General features: G+C 45.5%; 1 protein-coding gene across 5 annotated transcripts in view; it reads left to right on the forward strand.

Annotated features, from left to right (window-relative positions):
• Positions 1-23,112, forward strand: part of CLIP2 (CAP-Gly domain containing linker protein 2) — a 91,973-nt gene that overhangs the window by 19,267 nt on the left and 49,594 nt on the right. For all 5 annotated transcript variants that reach the window (XM_058423029.1, XM_040082601.2, XM_040082599.2 and 2 more), the window contains one exon: positions 12,932-13,152. In XM_058423029.1, the coding sequence (XP_058279012.1) occupies positions 13,041-13,152 (112 nt within the window). In that variant the 5' untranslated portion in view covers positions 12,932-13,040. The remainder of the gene's footprint in view (positions 1-12,931; positions 13,153-23,112) is intronic.

Raw genomic sequence — 23,112 nt, forward strand, 5'->3', positions numbered from 1 at the left:
ATAACTCCATTTGTGTCTGTGAAAGCCAAATGATCATTTTTGAAAATATTTATACTGTGTGTCTATAAAATAAACACTTCAGAAGGACTTCCCAAGTGCTTTGATGAGTTAGATTTTTAGGGAGATAGTGGTGCCATCTCTGCCACTGTTTCTTTAGAACTTTTGAGAAAAATAATTTCTTTCTATCTGTTTCTCCCAGGTACAAAAAGGGTGTTGTAATTCTGACCTGCTTTGAGGTTTGTGAATGAAATGCTCTGGGGATGTTGGGCATGTGGATCTTGGAACTTTTAAATCCCTTTTTGCTCCTTATAAATCCCTTTCCTGTGCTTTCACACATGCTTCCTTTGAAAAGGTAATGCAAATTAAATTGTTTTGCCTGTGCCAGAGCTCCTGGTCAAAATGAAATTCTATTTAATTTTACTGAATAACTTGCATAGTGTAGTAAAGACCACGTGGATATTGGTTACACTGGAAGGATTTCACAGAAACTTCAAGAAATCATCTGATCCATCTGTCTGTTCCAGATCGGATCTGTCTTCACCTGTCATTCAAGACAGAGATTTGAAGATTTTTATTTTTCGAAGAATAACTTAGCAATGAAGGAATTTGCACAGCCTATGTGGGCAGTGTGGCTCAGTTTGAACTCTTTTCTGTAGTGCACGTCTTCCCCTTTGTTTTGTTGCTGTCATTGTCACTTTGCTACCTGCCTGTTTCTGTACCAAGGACAAAGGTGTTTCACTGACCAAAACCAACACAATTTCTTTTGCACCAGGAGCTTCTTTTGCAGCACATCCTCCCTCTGGTGGGGCAGGGAAGGTTTCCAGCCGGAGGCACCAGCTTCTGACATAGTCACTGACAAAGGATTTCTCTGGCTGATCTGTTCTTTTTCTTCCTTTGGCATATTCCTCCCCTATTTATCTGTTGCATCGTGCTTTGACGACTTCTGTGTCCTGTAATTAGTGCTGGAAACTTTTCAGTAGCCTGACAGGCACAAAAAGCAGCTGCCTGTCGAAACAAACAAACAACACTTTCCCAGGCTTTGTGAACGCTCTCATTCATGACCTGCAAGTGCCTCCCCTGGATGCAGGGACTCTCCTGGCTGCAGGACAAACCTCCCTAAAAAAAAAGAGGCCTCTCCAGTTGTGTTTAATGAGCTTTGTAGTCTCGTATTTGCCTGTTGTATATTGTGTACTGTGCTCCTCTGTGGCTCCTACCAACATGAAGTCGGCCCTGGTGAATAAAGCCTCCTCCTTGCTATATTTAGCATTTAGCTATTTGTTTTAGAGCTGAAATCCTTACTATGCAAATTGGAGCAGGTCAGTCTGCAACCTTGGATAAGTACCTTTTTTTTTTTTTTTTTCCTTTAACCCCCTCTGGACTTTTGTTTCCCAGCTGGTAAGTTTGGCATGTTTAGATGATGACCCATCCACCAGCCATCCCTAATGGAGACTTAATGATGGACAACGTGGCACACAAAAAGGCAGGCTTTTGTGGAATGTGCTGGTGAGGCAGAGGATGCCTGTTGGAGGAAGGATGTTTTACCTTTCACTGTTCATCTTTTATGTGTCTGTTTATGTGCGCTTTTACTGCGGCCTGTGTAGTCGCTTTTTGCACTCACTAAGTCTCATCCATAGGAAAAGTTTGTTGATATACTTATGTATATTTCCAGTAAACAATACTGGCAATATCAATGCCTTCTGCAAGCTTGATCTTGATGTCTCTGAAGCATCTGCAAGCACTTTTCCTTTTTTCATCTCTGAATCTCCTCGGAGCACATTGGCCAGGTGCCAGGAAGGTGTAGGAGCATTTCCAGCACTCTTACATGGAAATGTCAAAGTCAAATGGTACTTTTTGGTGATCATATGATTCAGGTTTATGGAGGGCTGCGTTACACTCTGCCTTAGGGTGCCAGCAACTTTGATTTCCGTTGTTAGAAGTGACAGCTCAGTTTTTTGCTTTTCCTTTTTGATTGAAACATGACTTATTTGTGTTAGAGATGTGCCACTGCTCTGCACTGTGATGTAGGGAGGCTGTTTTTTTTTAAGGGCGCTGTACTTCCTTGGCTAGATGAGATTATATCTTAATCTCTGTATGAAATCATGATTGTGGCTTTGCCTGCATTACTGGTATAGAAACAGCCTGTTTCTGTGTGCAGTGAAGGAACAGCCAGGGACACACGATGACTCTAAAGCTCCAGCTGGAAAACCTAGTGCAGGAGTATGGTGGGCTGATCCATGCCTACCTGCTTGCAGGCTGAGTTCATTGCTCTTACCTCCAGGGATAGGAACAATTAAATGATATTTTTAGCACTGATCTGTCCATGCAAACACTTTCCTTTTGGCTGTTGGCATCTACACATCATGGACTGCTGTGCGTGCTGCTCAGTGGCATGGCGGTGTCTGGATAGAGATGCAGATGGAAACTGGGCTGTGGAGCACTCCAGCTCCTGCTGGGTCTGTGCTGCTGTGGGAGGAAGCTGGGATTGACAGATGTGGCAGCCTCTCCTGTTCCTGGCAGCCCAGCAGGTGCTGCTGGCATGGGCATGAAAGAAATGGGCAAGGAGATCTGCTCCTTTTTAACGCCTTTATTGAGCTCAGCTCTGGGTGGGGGCCCGAGGGGTCTGCACACCACTACTGCTCCCGATGGATGACACAGAGGAGGAGTTCAGCTTTGCCACATGGCAGAGCTGGGTCTTCTATCCTCATGAGAATCCTTGGGAAGATGCTTGCTGGCTTGTGGTCTAGGAGTGTCAGTCTGATCAAATGCTGTTGAAGCCACGGTGACGAGATGAAAACCAGCTCTGGTTGGTGATATGAAGTCTTTACTGCTTTGCCGGCTCAGAGCAGTTAGTTTTAGTCCTTAGTTTTTTATATTGGCTCCTTGTCTTTGGGTTCTTTCCTACTGGATGTCTCTAATTTACGTATAGTCTTGGGTGCATGTTGTCTCGGGAGCAGCGGAAGTGGTACCCAACAGAAAGTGGGTGTAGGTACAGGGTAAATGGTAAAAGGGGTATGGGTATGAGGTAGGTGGTGTTTAATAAAGAGGGCATTTAAAGTTATAACAGTATGGGGTACAAGGGAAGCACTAGCAGTTGCAGCATTGAACTGGGTTAACACCTTTGTATGATAATCGGGAATTTGCGTGTTACTCCTTACAGGCAGGTTCAGTCTCCGCACCTGCTGTGCAATCTGACTGCACAGGGTGGGGTTTTATCTTCTCACTCTGCAGAAAGTGCAGTCCCCAACCTCCCCACACACTAGGAGCCATCCTCTGGAGCTGGTGTGGCTTGGTGCCCAGAGGCTGTGAGCTGGGATCTTCCCTCTCTCCGTGTGGTGCAATCCAAAGTAAACATTGGCTTTTGCAAGGCAGGGTGTGAAGTGTGGGGAAAAAGGATCTGTGTGGCAGGAGGAGATAACATATCAAATTGGACCTTATCTGTCAATATTATAACTTGCCAAAATCATGGTTTTGTTCATTGATAGGGATGTAATTTGAATATGATAGGGGTGTAGTTTCAATGAGATGTGTTCCTTCTTGTACTTTAAAGTCCATGAGCTATCCAAACTCCAGTTGTGTGAAGGGTGTGTGAGATGAGTGAGGTTACAGGTGGTAAATTAAGAAACTCCCTGATTAACACATACTGACTGAAAGCAAACTCTCCCAATTCTCCTTGTCTGCACCCTGGTTGTGGTGAGAACTGTGTGGATGTGTCAGTGTCAGGGAGGAGGAGGATGCTTCTGGGAGCAGCTGTGTCCAGCACTGCTGCTGCCATCAGAACAGGGAGCAGGATGCTTGTGTGGGTAGAGGGGATGGGGTTTGCACTTGGTGTCCCAGAGGGAGAGCGGGTTTGCTGCTGCTGAGTGTCTTTGGTTTGGTGAGCTCAGATCTTTCAAGAGGTACCAGTGGTGTATCCTCCTGCTCTGCCCCTCTCAGTTGACAGATTGGTGCTATTAGCACGTGTCTGCAAGGAGCAGGGACATCAGTGACCACTGTGGAAGGGGGAAGCAGGAATCCTGGCTGTCGCTGCTGGATCTTAGCTATGGGGTGATTAGAGGTTGGATCTTCAGAGGTCCCTTCCAACCCAGCTGGTTCTACCATAGCCTGTATTTACTTTTCAGCTTCCCTCCTGTTGTATCGCAACACCCAGAGTGTGAAGGCAGGTTATTCTTTAAGCTTTTGGGAACAGTTGCTTTGTTTGGAGGAATGAGATTGTGTTAGCTCATGGTACTTGGCATAAAGTTTGTCCCTGGCCTGGTGAGACATCATGCACTTTGGGTTGCCCATGTCTGGAACAGACTGAATCCAAGTGAGGAGGCTTGGAGAAGGTCAGCTGGGATGAGCCAGGAGCTGGTGAGTCTCGTATCTCAGGACTTCTCAAAGGAGGGAGGGCATTGCTTGCTCAGAATGGCACAGAGAAGGCAGACAAAGGGCAGAGCTGTCTCCTGGGAGCTGGGCACAATGGGAGGGTGTCAGAGTTGTGCAAAGGGCACAGGAGGTGCATGGGCAGAAGGTTGGCTTGAATAAATCTGGACTGGCAACTGATGGGGGGTTTCCTGGGCAGCAAAGGCTGAAACTGCTGGAAATGAAATACTTTGTACGGTGGTTTCATAACTAATGGAAAGGGGCTGCAGCAGGGGCAGGGTTGCACATTCCTATCCTGCATCCCTGCCTGAGGTTTTGGCAGCTTGTGCAGAGGCAGGGTCAGGTTTCCCTTGGTGTTTGCACTGGGGTTGTTCTGAGGAGGTTCTGGAGCAGATGTTACACCTGCAGTGGCCCAGGGCAAGGCTTCTGTTTGGCTCCTGCTGGGATGAGCAGGTTCCCATCACAAAAAGGATTGCATTAGCATGGTGCCTTTTCCTCGTGCACTTGGGGATGTGTGGAGACACTGGGCAGCACCAGTGGAGCACAGTGAGGACTTTAGGGGCAAGCCCAGCGTGTCCCAAGGTACACCAGAAACTTGTTGCATCCTAGTCTCACTAACCAAATCATCTGCAAGTGTAAAGTGGTACAACTGCAGTGCCATCAGACAGGCTGGTCTGCAGAGCCTGCCTTGTAAAAAGGGGATAAAAATCAGGGCAGAAGGGACCCAGGTCCTCGTTTGGTTTCATAATTAAAGTTCAGGACGGAGGTTAGATTATAGAAATGCACAACTTAAAATCTATGCATTAATCAAAACTCCAGTTAGTAACAGATAAAGTGCCAGAGTGAATGTTAGTGCTGTGCTAAATCAGCAGTCAGAAGCTAGGGAATTCCAAAAGTTCAGCTCCTTCTGCAGCTCTGCACAGCATGCATAGCATGGCGGGGTTGTTGTACAGCTCATATTTAATTAAAGAAATTGTTTCTCCAGTAGAAAAATGCCAAGCCATTATCATGGAATATATATGTCATGTATCATTGCGTTTCCTGCACTCGGCTTGCTCTCCTCGTGTTTCTCTTCCAGATGCTGTTTTTGACAAATAAGATAATTTCTGTGAATAGGGAACTTGGATTTTGTCAAAGCCTCGTGAATTGTAGAGAAATCTCTAATGGACTAGAGTGGTGATAAATCAAGTCTGAACTGACCTACAGGACAGCAGTGGTGAAACCTCTGTGTACGTTCTGTTCCCTTCCCTTGTGAGCCTGCAACCTTCGGTGTCATGCCCCAAATAAATCTCTGTAGGGACACTGCCCCCAGGGCTGAGCTCCAGGGAGCGGAAACTCGTGCAGAACCAACACCATGACTGGGATTTTTCCCACTAATTAGAGAGAGTTTTGCTCTGCAATTAGTCCAGAATCATTGCTATCCACTGTCTCAGTCCTCAGTAGTCGTTTTGGCAGTGTGAGGAGCTCGAGCTCATCCAGCCCATAAATGACTCCACAGGTTATGTGATTGTTTCCTTGAATGTACTTTGGCTTTTTCTCCCTGCACTTTGCCTCAGTATTTGCATTGTGGTTTTTTAGAATGTAACAGGAGGCTTTTGCACGTTGTTCCTTTAAAAAAACTGGGTTTAGAAGTAAATCACAGGATGTTTAGTCTATCATAGAGGTTAGAATTAGTTTTAAAAATACCTGAGCTTTTAAATAAAACCCCTCTAGGCTTTCTCTTGGCATTCTGTGCTAATTATTACAAAACTTGCATGAGCAAGAAGGCTAAACACATCTTCTCTAGAGGTTAACAGCACTTCTCAGGGAAACTGTGTAGTGACAACAGAGCTTTGTCTGAAAACCTATTTGAATTCTCAACTGCAAGAGAGAAAAAACCTGATGCTGACAGAGGGTACCAGGATTCCCTGGTTTTCCCTGCTTGTAACTGGAAGCAGCATGCTCCTTTCATTCCTGCAGGACTCTGTCTCCATTCCCTCTATGGGAGAAGGAAAGGTTTTCCTGGAAGAGGAGTGTGACCTTAATTAAAAATGAGTGTGTCTCATTTCCTCTGTTCTTCAGTTAAGTGCAAGGATTTACTCCTAATCTGCCACGTGCTTCAGAAATGGGTTTCTGGTGACTCGTTAGAGGAGTAACTAATCAGAGGAAAGAGAAGGCGATGGCACAATTACCTTGGATTGGATGGAGCATCTTAAGGAATTAAAAGATAAAATTGCCTTTTCTTCTCAGCATAATCTCTGTCTCTATTAGCAAAGCTGCAGTTTGGCGTTATCATATCCTGTCTCTGATTGGATTCATTTCCTGTCCCTTTCACACGAGACTGAGAGCTCCAAGTCTGTTCCTTGGATTTGGATTTCGAGGCAAAATTCTATTCTTGAAATCCCTAACCCATTTTTGCAGCATGGTCAGTGTTGTGAGGTTGTGAGCCTGGGGGACCAAATCTTTACTTGCTCTTGTCCCTGGCATGGGACATTTGGCAGTAATATATCCAGGAGCAAGAACTCCAGGAGATGGGGCTTTGCTGCCTGAAAATCTCATTTTCCTGGGAGTGGGGAAGGTGCAGAAAAGCTTAGAAATATGGAGTGGATGCAACCAAATGCTCAGAAACAAGAAATAAATTAAATTAGAAAAAAAAAATATTGATGTCTTTAGGCCAGTAAAGATTTTCTATAAGGCCTAATAAAGGAATAGCAGATTTGGCTCTGAAAGCTTTTTGCCTTTATTCTGTGTGCTGTTGAGGTGAGTGCAGAGCTCTTCCAGTGATCAGGGGATCAAATTCTTCTCTAGCATTTTCTTTTCAGGGAGGTGTTGACACAAACTGTTTTGAACATTTCCAGTGCCTGGTGCTGAAGGTTTCTGCCCTCAGCAGTGGTGATTTCAGAGGGGAAGCAGGGGTGCCTCTCAGGCTGCTCCAAGGTGGGTTTGCTCTCATCCAGAGTCCCAGAGAGTCTGACAGAGGTCAGGGGATGAAACCCAGTGATTGTGAAGAGAATGACAGAGAGCAGGGAGTGAAACCTGGAAACATCTTGGAGGCTCCTGCAGGAGTCTTTGTGCAGACTGAGCCATGTGAGAGCCCTGAAATGGGCTGAAATTCTGCTTACAGATGTGCTGCATGCCAAATCCTGGTGTTCCTCATCTGCAGCATAAACATGAGGAAAGATGGAATAGTGTTTAATTAATGGCACAAGCAATTGATTCTCAAAAAGTTGTCTTAGATGGGGTTAGGTAAAAACAGAGACTTTCTTGTGGTAACCTTTCCCCATCCAAATAGTTGTCTTTGAAGTCACTGGTAATTTACATAAGTCAAAATTATTAAATACAATAGTGTTGTCCTGCTTTTCTGCCTTGTTGTTATCTTTAAACTTTTGGACAACATGATAATGTTGATTTCCTTCAGTCTGATAACTAAATGCTGTTCTTTACCTTTTTTTTTCCCATCCCTGAACAGGTGTGTGCATCTCTGACTGAAAAAAGTCAACTTTCATTTCTTACATGTGAATTTAGTAAATTACTAAACCTAAACCTAGAAACCTAAATCTAGACCAAGCTGTTGGAGCAGCATTCAGATACAGCTGGTTGGAATTCCACGTGGGTCTGCTCTTACACTGAAATCCCTGTGCCTTGCCCAGGGTGTCCTGTTGGGTAAACACTTCTCACATCCAGATCCAGCCAGAAGGAAGCACCAGGCACAGGATGGGATTCAGGCCAGCTCAGTCTGGTGCCTGGAAACGTGTTGCTGTGGCTTGCACTCAGTAAGTGGAGGTGAAGAGATCCTTATTCTGTGTTTACCCATCAGGGCTTTCCTCTGGGGGTGTGCTGGTGTCTGCTTTGTTGCTTATGCCCATCCTGAGCAGGATGTTGTTCCATCTGGCCAGCAGGTACTCGTGTGCCTTCTTAAGGCTAAGAGGGATGGATGAAGCAGAGAAGCTGTGGATAAGCTTTATTGCCAAATACTTTTTCTTCCAGTCCTTGGTTTGTGTTATTTCTCTACCACATTTATGAAATAATTGACTCTAAGCACCTCCAGTTTGTTTTTAATGTGTGCTGCTCTGATGCAATTATCCATGATGCTGGCCAGGCATATCCAGATAGATTGCTCCTTGTATTTCTTGGCTGTACATCTGTACTTAGTTGAGAACAGTTCCTGTCTCAGTTTTGGAGACAAATTTCTGGAGAATGCATTCTGGAATGAGCATTTCCTCCAAAGAGAGAAGGGCTTCAATAACTCCCATTTCTTCTGCCAATGAGAGAAATTGATACTAGCAGGTGAAAGTAGAAGAAAACACCCAAAAACTGTTTATTAACTCAAAAAAAAAAAAAAAAAAAAAAAGGCTGGAGGGCAGTGCCCACAAGGCACAGAAAAGGATTGAATAAATGCTAGATATGAAATCCCAGGAACTTACCTTATACCTACACCCACACAGGGAAGGAAAACACCTGGGCTGAGGAAGTGGCCTGGAAAGCAGAATGGTGTCAGGTCCCGTGGTCTCTGGGAAGGGGAAGAGGAGTTCACATAGCAGCCCAGAGCAGAGGAGATGGGAACCTGCTGAATTTCTGGAGGGGGTCTCCTCCTCACAGCAGCCAAAGCTGGTGGGTTTTAATGTCCTTTCTCATGTTGGATCAGCTCCTCTGAGGTCTCGCGTTTGGGGTGGTCCTGCTGGCTCTCCACATGGGCCAAAAAGGAGAACGAGCCAAGCTAAAAACACTTCAAGGGAACAAAAAAACAAAAAGCCAAACAGCCAAAAGAGGATTGCTGGTACAGCCTCCAGGCTCGGGGAGGAAATGGAAAAACCCTCTTGCTTCAAGCTAGCAAAACCCCCAATCCAACAGGAGGAACAATGCAGCATCCCTGATCCACACTGTCCAGAGCACGCTGCAGAGAGAGATTGAACAGAGCCCGGCGTTCCCAGGCTCCAACCCTGCCCCTGCTTCCTCCTAAAGATACCACAGGCATTTCTGGGCATAAAGCAGATGAGTAGGGGAAAAAAAAAATCTTCCTGAAATCACCCCAAGACAGTTCCTCTTTTTGATTCTCAGCTGATGTGACTCACATTCAGCTGTCCCCTTTTCTGATGGAATGATGGGGAGGAGAACATTTTGGTCATTTGAAGCAGGGCTTCATATTGTGCATTCCTGGGATGCTTTTCTTGGTTGTGGGAACAGACAGAACCATTCATCCAAGTGTGGAAGGACTGCAGGAAGAATCTAGCAAGAGATCTAGAAAATGCTTGTTGTCTGTCATATCTTGTACAAGAAATAAAACCAAGATAAGCAGAGCTGGTGGCACTGGAGTATCCAGAGGAGCAGATGGCATTTTCTTTACAGTGTATCTGGGGAAAGTCACATTTCCCTGAAGTTTTGCAGGAAATCAAAGCACACAGCTTGTCCAGGTGAGATGGGGAGTAGGAATGATAAATAACACAGGGAATAAAAATTTTCAGTTCCCCAGAAGTTTCTGGATAGAGCTTAAAGACTATTCTGGCTGATTTCAGTATCAGGGAGGAGAGATGGCTCTTGTGTTTCTTACACCACATATTTGCCTGTGTTCAGCTCTGCTGCTGGTAGCAGATTTTTCAGGAGGGCTCTGCTAATGGAGCCCGTTGGGAAGCTGAGGGTTCTGTGTGGCAGCTCAGAGCGTGTTGTTATCTCTAATGGAGCGGGGCAATGCCCTGTGGAGACACTGGCCTGTGTCCCAGGCCAGAGATACTCCTGCAGCATAAAAGCTGCATCCCTGGGGCAGGAGCTCATGTGGGACTGGGATGCCTCAGGCAGCGTTGCCCTGGGTGGTGAAGATGACCTAATGCTGTCATTGGCAGAGCTCTGTGCTCAGAGCTTCCTAAAAATCTGCTCATACATACTTGTGTTGAAGTGGGGGAGAAACTGGTGACTGAGAAGGAGTATCTGTCCCTAGCAGCAGGCACAGGCTTCTTCAAAAGCGTCCCAGACGTTTATTTTTATCTGGGTAGTGCTGACAAACCGCATTTATAGTAAATTTTACTCCTGTTCATCCTTATTTCCCTGTGTGGTGACGAATGTGCTGAGGCAGCTGTGGCCAGCCTGCAGCTTGTGACGGTGACACTTTGGATGGATGAGTTTGGCCCTGTCAGAGCCTCCCCATGAGCTGACCTGCAGCGGGCACAGCCAGGCAGGGGAGCTGCTGTGGTTCCCAGTGCCACCTGAGAAGGTTTTGACTCTGTTGTATGTGACCCCAGTGAGTGTGGCCGTGGTTGTATTTCAGGATAAAAGCATCAGTCTCTTCCGAGGGGAGCGTGATCAGCAGCCTGTGGAGCTCATTTGGTTTTAGCATTAGTGTGTTGAAAGCAAATGTGTTTGTGTAAAGATTTCTGGCAGAAATATTTATCTGGTGGGAATGCACTTCCTCTTGGTTCTTTCCCCAGTGTAAAAATATCCAGTTGTCCTGAGAAGAAGCAGAAAATCGCCATATCCTGTGATGGGAGCAGACAGCTGATCTTTAGGGATAGTGAGACGTGGAGAGAGAATGAACTGAAGTTCCTGTCTCCTCAAAGATGAGCAACAAAATAGAGGAACACACTAAATTCACTGTTTCCTGAAGTTTATGTGGTTCTGGCTGCAAAGTTAAGGGTCCAGAGACATTCTCTAACAGAAGATTGTGAAAAGCTGTAAAATCCTTTTATTCTTCTGGCACCTTTTCCTGCTTAAATTCTTCTCTACTTCTTGTTTCTTCCTTCCCTGTGTCTTTTTATTTTCTTATCCACATTTCTGTTTAATTCAACCAGCTGTGTGGAAGCACAAATAATGAGTAAATTCAGGAGTAAGGCCATGTGAAGAGGACAGACTTTCAGGCTGAAGGTGATGGATTGTGATCTCCAGGTAGAGCACATCACCTGCTAGCAGAAGAGCTAGAAATCAAGTTGGTCTGTAAAATCAAAGGGCAAAATGTGTCCCGTGAGATGGAGTGGGTGGGAGCTGCCACATCTGATGGCTTGACAGATAAAAGGAGCCTGGCTGATGGATGTTTCTCACCTCCAGATTCAGTTCAGCTGGAAGCTGCAGCCCCCTGTCCAGCTCTGCCAGCTGTTCCTCACCAGCTCTGTTGCAGGAAGGCTGTTTTTTCTCTTCCTTAAGAAGAGTTTCTTGCTCTTGTCTGTTATTTTTGCTGTGAGTGATGTGACTGGAGCATCCTGCCTCTGACTTGTGTGTGAGGTGAATATCTGCAGGTGTCTGAATCCACCCCAGGTGTTGAACACCTTTGAGGGCACTTGGAGAAAAGTCCTCAACCCCTCAGGTTTTTGCTCAGGCTCCCTGCCCAGGCTCTCTGCTGATCCCTCCTTCCTTTGTCTCTTTAAGCTGATGTAGGATGACTGACTCCCACTGCGCTTCAGTGGTAGATATTTGGGAGCCCTCGGGAATGCAGATTTGGAATTCTCCTTGCGGTTTTCCCTCCTCTGTGTCTGCTTGCAGCTTTTCCTGGAGCCCTGCCAGCCCCCGGCTCGCTCTGACCCAGCCTGTGTTCAAGTCCTTACTCATGCCTTAATCATTTCCCAGCCCATTATTGCAGTTCCCTCCTTGCAGCATCTGTAAATCTTTGCTGCACTGATTCTCAGGGGTGCTGCCTCCTTTCCTTTGCCCAGGAAGCAGTGTCCCCAGTTTCTGGCTGGTCCTTGGATTGCTCTCCTTGCTGTTTTATTGTCCTTGGCTTACTCTGCTGCCACCTTCTTTCCTCCACATCCCAAATTGTTTTTCTTTATCCATTAGGAATGTTACTGCTTGCTTTTTTTTTTTTTTTTTTTTTTTTTTTTTTTTTTTTTTTTTTTTTTAACAACTTAGTCATTTCCTTTATTTTTCCTTTCTTGTCATAAAATTGTGCTTGTTGATGCAACATCCTTGCAAGGAATTTGGAGGTTTTATTCCATTTGCATACTGGGATGGGAATGACATAAAGAAAGGCTGTGACTTCACTAATGAATAGTTGGTAGAGTTATGTTTAAGTTTCAGGAAATTTGGGGATTTTGGGGTTTTTTTTTTTTTTTTTTTTCAAATTTTCTTGTAAATCCATTGAGTCAAATGCCCTTTTTTTTTTTTTTTTTCTGTGATAAGTTTTTGTGTTTGTCTTTAAGGAAAGGAGCTGAAAACCTCATCTCAGGCACCAGACGCTGGCTCCACCCTTTCTTCCCTGCCAGTTTGCAGAGGCTCTCCCTGCTCTGAGGGCTGGCATGGAAGGTGGTGCCTTTTGTCAGGGTTCTGACAGCACAACAGGGGCTTGGCAGGTGCTGAACTGAGGCTTTAGAGTTTAAAACCAGGCAAAACCATTTCAGCTACTCAAATCCCAAACTGTGTTTAAATTGTTGTTTAACGGCTCAGGGAAGTTTCAGCTTTGGCCCAGGACTTTGAGATTGATGAAAAGAAAAAAAAGTAACATGTAGATGGGAGATGAGGGAAATGATCTCCCTTGTTTTATAGGAGAAGAAGTGAAAGGTTCTGACTCTTCTGGGGCTGTGAGGACAGAGCTGGGCACTGCTTTCTGGGAGCCTGCTCCATGCTCTCCCCCTCACCCTCCATGTGATTTCTTTGTGCCCTTCTCTCCCAGGTGTGTGACAATGGAAGAAGAGGTGCACCATCAAGAAGCCTGAACAGCGACTCCAGGACAGCTCTTGACACGCTGGCAACAGGAGCCTGAGATACAGGAGACAGGAATCATGCTGAAACCAAGTGGACTTAAAATCCCAGGCAGGGCTGGGAAGCACTCCAGCCCAGTGGGACGAGCATCAGGGACCGCGGCAGCTGCTGTCACCACGGGCTCAAAGGAAGGTGAGGGCTCCATGCAGGGGCAGGAGCTGAGCCAGGTGATTGCCTGGCTGGGAGGCAGTGGGAGAGCGGTGTTTCCTGGGATGGGAAATTCCCCGTCTGTGTGTGGGTGGATGGATGAAAACCAGTGTAACAGGGTCAAAGAACGGGCTCCCTCTCCTCCCAAATCAGGCAGGTTGTGGAGTGAGTGGGAGACAGATGGATCCCCTGGTGTTTAGGGCTGGCAGAGGTGCCTGTACAGACACTGACATGGAAGGGCTGTTAATTAGGCAGATGGGAACCTCCCCCATCACCTTAAACGCTGCCCTGGAGCCATTGCTGTTGGCCTGGGAGGATGTAGGAGTAATAACTGAGCACTTTAGGTGATTTGGCCTGTGTGGTTTATGTCAAATTAGTGCCTTTGTTTAAACAGAATCATTTGAAGCCCCAGGATTTGAATAATGATTTACCTTCACATACCTACACATGCCTTGCTGTTGTTGATCTATATCCAGTGTATACATAGGCTGTGCAGACTGCCATTATCAGTATAATTAACACTTCAAAAGCAGTTGAGGGTATGTTTTGCTTAGGATTCATTTTTGTGGCGTGTTGGCTGGTAGGTTATGTTTTTATTACATATAATTCAGTAAATATTCAAGATGGGAGTTTTGTATGTCCTGTTTTTCTTTTTACTTTGTTTAAAAAGGCTTTTTCTTACTTCTGGGGAAACACATCAGGATGATGTATATCCTATCAAAACTTGTCACTATATTACGCTTTCATTTGAGAAGGTCACTGGTTGCTTCTTTACATCTGTCAACCTCTTGTCCTTATAATTCTGACCTCTTCCTACATGCCTGGTTACTTTGCTCTGTGTTTCAGTCTCCAAAACATTTGGCAGAATCAGGAAAGCCTTTTACCTCTCAGACAGTGTTTTTAATCAAGGGGATAATATTGGTCAAAATTAGCTTTAGAACGCTCGGACAAATTAGTCCGGGATAATGATGTTGCAAAATGAGGGCCACCAGACAATGCTGTCTCTTGTCAGAGTAATGCAGAAGTGTTAATTATTTAATCAAAACAAAAAATTACCCCTCTCTGAGGTTCCTGTTTTGCTTGGACACATTGGGATGGTGATTCAGGCACAGCCTCTGCACAGGATGTTCACACACAGACTCACTGCTGAGCCGCTGACTGCTCCCTTCTTACACATCAGGGGCTGTGCTTTGCTTATGGATTTTTTCATTGACCACTGGTGTGTGCATAACCTCTGCCACTGCAGATTCTTTCCTCAAGCAGTATTGTAAAAGCCACAGCTCTCTCTGACTCGGCTTTTTGCATATCTGCAAGATCTTGTTTGGGGGGCCAATCGCTGCTTGAGGTCACAGGCAGAGCTCCAGGTCCTCTGGTGTGATACAGCACTACCCGGATTGGAAAGGTGCTGCTCTTCCCTTGCTGAAGCCTTGGCCCTGTGTGTGGATATTAACCAATGTTTGGGTTGCAGTTCCGTGTGAATGGGTTTTAATATTAGAAAGGTTTCTTTATTTCGTGCCCAAATCTAAGATACTGAAGTATCCTTTTATTTTTTTGCTAGAGGGAAGCATAAATTGACAAAGGAAAAAGTTTAATAGGTTTGGCTTTGTATTTTGAAGTTATTCTTCTGACCCTGTATTTCTGAATTTCCCCCTTGTTTCTCCATGCCCTCATCTGTTTGAGAAATGAACCTGAACTCAGTGATGTGCCTGAGTAACTCCCTGTTGTGACTCTCTCAAGGTGCTTCGCTCTGGATTCGTAATTGCAGTGTGCCATGGAGTTGCTTTCAACTGATTTTAATCACATGAAAAACATCAGAATGAGGGAAAAGATCTGAGGCCCCTCTTCCCCTGGAGGCTTTGTAGTGGCATCTCAGCAGGCACAGTTGGTGCATGTCTTGTGGTATGAAAGGGTCAGTCTGTGGCAGGGTCAGGGCAACCTCTGGCTGAATGCAGCCCTGTTTGCTGGAGTTCCTTTGTGCCTTGTTCAGCTCCAGCCATCTGTCACCAAGGCTTGTGCAGCCAAGTGACCTGTGCGGCTCCTAAAGGGCTCTGGCCTTTGCTAGAGAAGCTCTAAGTTTTATTCCTGGCAAAAAGTGGGCATGGAGAAGGGGAGAGGATTTGTGACAGATGTGCTGCTGCTCCTCTGGCTCTCAGGGTGGTGCTGGAGGCTTTTGGGAATTGTGGAGCTGCTGGAGCAATCACAGCACTGAGCCGTTCCTGCCTGCAAGGTGAGAACGGAGCACGGAGGGGTCAAACATCTGGGCTGGGTGGATAGCAGTGGTGGGGCTTGTGGTGTTATCTCTGACACCGTCTCACTCAGTGCCCTGCTCAGGAGCTGCTGCTGTGTCCCTGCATGGCCTCTACCTGCTCTTCCTCCTGCAATTCTCTCTGAAAGTCTGGCCAGCTGCCTCTTGCTCCTCTGCTTTCCAGAGATAATCTGCGAGCAAAGCGTGCATCCCAAAATCCTGCTGGCTTGCCCAAGTGCCCTTCTCTAAGAGTGGCAGCATCTGTGCTGGCTGTGGGGCCCAGTCATGGGATTCAGCTTTTGGCAGGGAAAAAAGAGAAAATACTCCTTTTTTTGTGTGTTAGAGTGGTTTAATGCTATTCCAGAGCAAAGTGTCCACATCAGTGAAACCCCTAACCATAGCGGGCACTGATGTGAATTTTGGGGATGTCTGCAGCCAGAGAATCTGGTGGAAGCTGGATTTTATTACATTTCCTGGGATTGACCAGATCTGGGCCACTAGAATTTTTATGAGGCCCTAAAGTTGCCTGAAGGATTCTCTGTGTGAGGTGTTTGGGAAGCCCTGTAGAAACCATGAGCTCTGTGATCTGTGTTTGTGCACTGAAAGTGCTTCCTCGGAGGCTGACGAGGTTTTCCTGACTCCACAAAAATTCATCACATGCCCCTGAGCTCCTGCCTTACTTCTTGCCTCTGCGCTTACCTGCCTCTTGCCAGAAAGCCAAAGGGGACATCTGCATTTTCTGGAGCTTGATGGAAGAAAAAGTGGTTTGGGTTACAAAATGCAGAGCTGCAACACCAATCTATATGAATTTGCTACCTTGGTGGAGGAGAGAAGTTTCAAAATCCTGGAATGTAGTCCCAGAAGAGAGCCATAAATCTAACAAAGCACAGAATTAAACTGAAGCACTGCCTGGTCTGTTGCTTCTGAGATGTTCCTTGGCTCTGGGACTGGGGCTGGCTCAGAAAGAGCCCAAATGAGGATTAAATCTTTCAGATTGTGTGTTAAGAGAAGATGCCTGTTCTCCAGCTGTACCTAAGATACGTCAGAGTCGTTAGCTGCAAATGAATTTTTAAAAGCTTCACTCTTTGATCCTCTTCCCCTCCCATAAGTTTTATCTATCTTGTCTGCACAAGTGCAAGTGGAGGTACCTCCCTTTATTCTTACTCTGAAATACACAAAGTTGCTTTGATTTCTCCTTTCTCTTTTCCCCAGCGTTCTGTTCATATTCTTTTGTACAAAGTCAAGCACCTCTTATCTGTCTCTCATTCCTCTTTTCCTTTCCCAGGCATTGAGATTCCTCTCCAGCATTTCCATGTACTCTTGACAGCTCACATCTTATGTTCCAGAAAGGGGGATGATGCTGTCTATGCATGTCTGTAGAAATTCACAACTCGTGGCTGCGGGTTTCTCTAGAGACCAGATGTGCTGCAGTCAGGTTGAGCCAGCTTGTCACACACGCTGTATCAGAGTCCTTTTCCCTGAAAACACACTCAGTGTCAGTTCTGCTCGTGGAATGTCCTCTTTGAACTTTCCTTGGGCGAAGAGTTGTGTCTCCTCACCTGAGCTGGTGCTTGCACAGAGCCATTAGGTAAAAGAGCTTTTTTGCTGGTGGTCTGAGTTAGGCACATTGGCTTGCTGTGCTTGTGGCCTTTTTCTAAAAAATCAGAAATTGCTAGTTCAGCTGAAAGTCACTGGGGACCTGGCAGCTGGCACGGACTCCTGGAAGAAATTAGCCTTGCATGGTGTCCATGCTGGCTATCCCCTTCTCTTCTCTCCTATAAAGCTGGAACAATGGAAAAAATAAGTTCTGCTGCTTTGCAGTAACTATTTTCCTTAACCACACTGAAAATTCATCTCTAGCTGCCTTAAGAGAAGATTTCCCACAGATGTGTTGGCTTATTTCCCACGTTTCAAGTGAAGAAAGTCACTGCTCTTGACCCCACATTCAAGAGAGGTTTCTGTGCTAAAGGTGTGGGTCACAGGCAAAGGGCTCAATATAAAATTTGGATTTCTTGTCACAAAGCTCGTATGTCTCTGTTTCTTTCCCACCCTCCTCCTGGAAAAGCCTGCTTTTGCAAGATGGAAAGAGAATGGAAGCTGTGATGAATGGGCCCACAGAGCCCTTCCAGCTGGTGGAACAGGTGAAAGCTGCTGGGAAGAGAAGCATTCACATTTCAGAGTGGGTTTTGTCTGCTCAGAGCAGTGTTAGAGTAACGTGGTTGGAGGAGAAATTTGCCTTTCATACTTCATTTGGCTGTCAGCTGGCTCTAGTGTTTGTTTATGGTTCTTAAATCCCTTGTTCAGTTAAAAAATTCTAGCAAAAGACACAGGACAAAAGAAATATTTGTATTTGCAGATAGAGCTGGGCAACATTGAGACTTCAGTGCTGGAGGCAAAAAAGCCCAAACTTATTACATTTTCTGTGAGACTTATGTGCATCCTGTCAGAATCCAGCGCAGACCTTGGATTTTACAGATGGATCCTGTCTTTCTGAATGGGCAAGTGCAACTGGCTGTCACATGAATTTCATATTTAGGCATGGCTAACAATATCAAAACTGTTTTTCAGCAGTTACCTAGTTTTATTGCCAAAAATGATGCTTTGATAGCTAAACTATACAGCATATTGCTGAGAGCCTGCTGAGGCAATGCCTTCTTGTTTTCATATAAGTGTACATGCATTCTTTTTGATGAAGAATAACTGCACAAAGCTCATAATGTTGGCATAATATCTGCTTGTGCAAGCACTGTGTGTTGCTTTTGTTCACTAAAAATAAGAGTGAAGCAGACAGAAACGCTCCCAGGGCCGTTAAAAAGAATGGGATGACTGACTCCATAGGGTAATTAAACTAAAATATGCTGTAATGAGGGTTTGATAAGGCTGAGCTGGGTATTGGGTCCTAGTTAGTTGTATTTGGGTTTTGGGTACTGCAATGGGCTGGGGCTGGTCCCTCCTGGGGGACAGTTACTGCTGTGCCCCAGGGCTGAGTTTGCATGAAGGGGTTAACTTTTCTTTTTAATTTTCTTTTTTAGAAATGTGATTGTGTTCCGAGGGCTGCTTCTCGTTTGAGACTCAGCAATTCTGTGGCCAAGTCTCTTTTGATCTGTACCTGCCTCAATTCTGCTGGAGGACCCTAAATCTCACCACCACCTTAGCTCTCTTGTGCCTTTACTGCCTTGCTCTTGCCTTTCCCAGAGGAAAATCTTCATTCCTTTTTATTTACCTGCCACAGTGTTAACAGCAGCATCTTGGTAAATTCACTTGGGAATCAGTCGTTCACCCCTCAAGTTTCTCAGGATGTTTTTTTAAGTTAAATTGGCTGGATGCATAGCAATAAGAAGCAATTTCTGTTGCTTCTAGATTTTTCTGTGGTGAAAAACAGAGGGAGGGATGGTGTCCTTCCTGGGGAATTTATGCCTCAGCAATAAGAGAGCACTTGGGGAGGTTGTTCTCAGGTAATTATTGATGGTTTGGTAGAGTCTTAACGCAGGCTTTTTTTATAAAGCTGCAAGCAACTGCTGAGGTTCTTTGATTTTGTATTAATCTATTAATTCTAATTCCCAAATAAATATTAAAGACACTAAACCACTGTTTTGCCTGCAACAAAAGAAACAGGATTGTGATGTCCAGAGCAGCTGATTGACTGGCACAGACATAGGGACCTAATTCTTGTCTGTTCAAAGGCTTTGTGCCTCTTGATTCATATTCACTTGGGGTGTTGAGAAGCCCCCACATCACAAGGCCAGAGGCTGCTATTATTTCTAGCAAACATTTGGTTTTGCTATTTTGCATCAGGCCTCGTGGAGTGCTGGGTGTTGTCAGCTCCCATCTGAGTGCTGTCCTCAGTTCAATCCACGCTGCAGCCCTGCGGTCGGATTAGTGATCCTGCTGGAAACGTGGCACTGGTGGTGTGGGTGAGGTTTGAGGAGCTCTTGCTTTATGCTGATGGTTCTGTATACACAGTGCCTTTGGTTCCTTGGGGAATCAGGAGGTTGAGGTGCCAGGGAGGTGTTTGAGGATGGAATGCCTCAGTGTCAGCAGATCAGCACTCCAGCAGTAGGCAGAGCTGCAGGATCCAGCTCTGCACAGGCAGCCACCTGGTCAGGGAGTTAACAGGTGTCTGAAGGAACACAGGATTGTTTTCAAGGGCTGAACAGGAAAAACTGCAAATGAGAGTTGCTGTTTTGCGGATCCAGGGCTGAGGTACAGCTGAGGAGTTCCTGAGGAGCTGAGGGAACTGCAACAGCCACGGAACAGCTCTGCTGAGGGACCATTAGAGCCTGAGTGCGTCCCCTCATCGCTGCTGTGGGTTCACTGAAGTGTGGAGGTTGTGTCCCTCGGTACAAATCCAGTCACTCATGGGCACAGATGCTGTCATGAGACCCTGCATATTTGTTCTCACCCTCATGGCATATCCTATGCCAAAGTTTTCTGGCTTGGTTGTGGACCAACCACTATTTACATAGGGCTTGTCTTCATCTCACACGTGCCTTTCGTGAGCTGCCATCCTGCACTCTGAAATACCTTTTGTACTGAGGTTTTTGAAGGTGGTGGTTCCTCCACCCTTTCTGGCTCCCCTCCTGAAGGGAAGAATTGCCTTTGGTGGCATTCCTCCCCCAAGAAGTGATTCTGTGCATTCCAAGCAATATAAAAGGGCATTGGATCCATCTTTGTTTAATCAGCTTTACAGGTAACACGTAGAGATAACTGTGAGTCTGATTTTAATTGTCTTAATGATTAGATACTCTTAGAAGGATTTTATGTAGTTAATCCTTAATATTTAGCTCGTTCAGTGTGGATGAGGCGTGAGCACACACCAAAGGCATATGGAGGTCAGACACCCTCCTGCTCTCTCTGTCTGTAGCTCTTCACAGAACAGCAGGGAAAGAAAATCTGCTTCCCACAGATGTTCAGCTTATGGAGGCTGGAATATAGAGAACCAAATCCTGTTCAGCTGGGCTGGTGTGGCTCTGCAGTAGCAGCACTGTGGTTGTGAGTAGGGAGGCAGCTTCGGGGTGGGATCTGCTCCTGCATGTTCTCCCTCCAACAATTGCACTAATCCAGCAAGAGCAGATTAATCATTAAAGGCCTGAGCCAATGTTCATTGAAATTAAAGGAAAGATTCCCTTTGGCATAGATGGATTTGGGGTGAGAGTCTGCAGGGTTAAAGTGGAATCTGACTGTTGGTACATAATATTTGCCATAGGTTGGAATTAACCATCACACACCGACCCTGCATGTGAGCATCTTCCTTGAAAGCAGTCAAGTAGGTGACTTGATCTCCACAAAAGCCTTAAAATATTTAGAATACAAATATTATTCTCTATTTATGTTAAGTTCAGTAGGATATTTACTTTTTAATGAAGATGCTAGTAAGTAAATTATTATCCTATTCCCATAAAAGAGAGAAACTAGTTTTTATGCAGGAGTGAGATCTGTAAGAAAACACTGTTTATCACCACAGTCACTCTAAAATAATGACAGTTGTCAAAATAGAGCTGTCTGTGACTTCAGCAGCTCTATTCAAAATACAGTTGATGGTCTCTCTGTTACAAAATGTGTTTGGCAGTGCTGTTTTCCAGCACAGTAAATGTGTGTCCTGTGTGCTGCATCTGGACTGTGGACAGGAGGATGCAGCAGAGCGCTTCATTCCGTGGATGTGTTTGCAGAATTCTTTGTGAGAAAGGAAATGTTTGTGAGTGGGGATTTTTAAATGGCCTCAGAAGGAAGGCAGTGATGAACTTAGCCATGAGTACCTCTTAAAAGCCAAACCTGCACCAAGGTTCAGGAGTTAATTTATGTGAAGTAGTGCACTGCCAGTGCTCCAGTTGTAGGGCAGGAGTTAACTCTGCTGCAGGAGTGGTCCCAATCTGCCTGAGGATTTCCTACCAAGCAGGAGCTGTAAGTCATTCTCACTTTTCTGTAATTATAAGCCTCCTGTGCACCCATGAAACCTCTCTGTTCAAGACTCTGAATGCCTCACCACCTCCTGTAAAGCCTGAAGGCTGTGCCAAAGGTCAGTAGTACCCATGTTTTACACAAAAGACAACTTAAAGAAGTAGGTCTTGCTCATGTCATCCTGTAAGTCAGAGGTGAAAGTGGAGGTTATCTTGGCCAGCAGATTTTTCTGGCCTTTTGTCCTCCCAGTCCTGGCACAGGAGCAGCAGCTTCCCTCTCTGATGCCACTTCCCCTCATCCTTTCCACTTACTGAAGTGTTGTGTCTGTAAACATTAGTGCCTTTGGAATTTGGCTGAGGCTGTGCAGTCATTGAGCTGTAGGGTAAGTTTCTGTCCTGCACATGCTTGTCTTATTTCACACTTAAATCTGCACAGTTCTCTGGCATTCATGTCTCTGAAGATGACAGGAGCCTTTTGTATTGCTGTATAACTAATTTCACAGAAATACTTTCTACAGAATATTTTGTTTGGATATATTTGCTCATTAAAAAAAAAAAAAAAAAATCTTGCCAGAAATGAGAAGGGTTTGATGGAGATTTGAACAGAAGAATTTCAGGTTAAGGTGGTAAGATGTTGAGAAAATTCTGAACACCAAATACGGCTTGGGGGCATCATCCTCAGTGCCTCAGTGACTGACTCTGTCCTGGCTGGGCATTCAGAAAATAAAAACCTAAAACTGATCATCTGATAAAGCGCTGAAGAAGTGGCATGAGGGAGAGTCTCAGTCCACATGTGACTCTTTGATACCAGTAAGGTGTACTGGGAATGGGAGCACAGCGTGAGCTCAGGGTGTCTCGTGGGGCCCTGTGCTCAGTCTTCAGTGCAGCTCAACTCTCAGTTCCCAAGCTTTATCTGTGATCTCTCACTTTGCATCATCAATTTCCCCCCCTCCGTGGTGGGTGCTCACTTTGCCCACCATCACTCCTGGAATGCTGTAAGGTGTCATTTCTGGTGCTCACTTAGATCTGTTGGGTTTGAGAACACTTGCTGTGGGGGTAAATGGTTGTATCATAGCTGATATTTTAGGATCAGATCTGGATCATGGTCATGTTTATTAAAAAAAAAAAAAAGACATCCACTGCAAATAGGTGACTTGGCTTTTCTGCAAACGATGCCTGTTCATGTATAGCTCATTGCCTTTTGAATTGCATACTTAGCTGTTTAAGCCAGGTATTTGGAATGAAGTAGATGACTCAGTGTTAATCTGCTCTCAAATATCCTTTTTATTAGATGGGGCAAAGCAAAGCCAGCCCAACAAACTCAGCGCTCTGCGTAGCGTGGGGCTGTGCACAATCAGTGCATTGTGTGCTCTGGAGCCTGCTCTGTGCTTGTGTATGGCTGGAGGAATAAATGGCTGATGGAGTGATGAATCAAGGCTGTGTTTAGTGCAGTGCAGGCCCAGGATGGTGCCCAGGTTTGCTTGGCAGTCATGGGATGGATGTCTTTGCTCTAATTCCTCTGGGATCCTGGGGTGCTGCAGATGGCCCCTGGAATCTCCCTCTTTCAGGTGATGACCCAGAGATGGTGCAATTATATTGATGTCGTGTTTCTACTGAGGAATGGCAAAAACTACATCCAAGGGAGAAAGAAAGCCCAGTGCTTGTCTGTGTGCTGGTACCATCCCAGTGGGTCAGACTCTTGTTTCTCAGCATAGCTGGTCACACTGAAAACCTCTGAGCATGCAGGTGAGGAGCTAGCAAAGCTTCTTCCTTCATTCTTGTATGTCAAGTGTTACATTTTTG

Source organism: Hirundo rustica, chromosome 19 (genome assembly GCF_015227805.2).
Source record: "Hirundo rustica isolate bHirRus1 chromosome 19, bHirRus1.pri.v3, whole genome shotgun sequence".
In the NCBI taxonomy this organism is placed as follows: domain Eukaryota; kingdom Metazoa; phylum Chordata; class Aves; order Passeriformes; family Hirundinidae; genus Hirundo; species Hirundo rustica.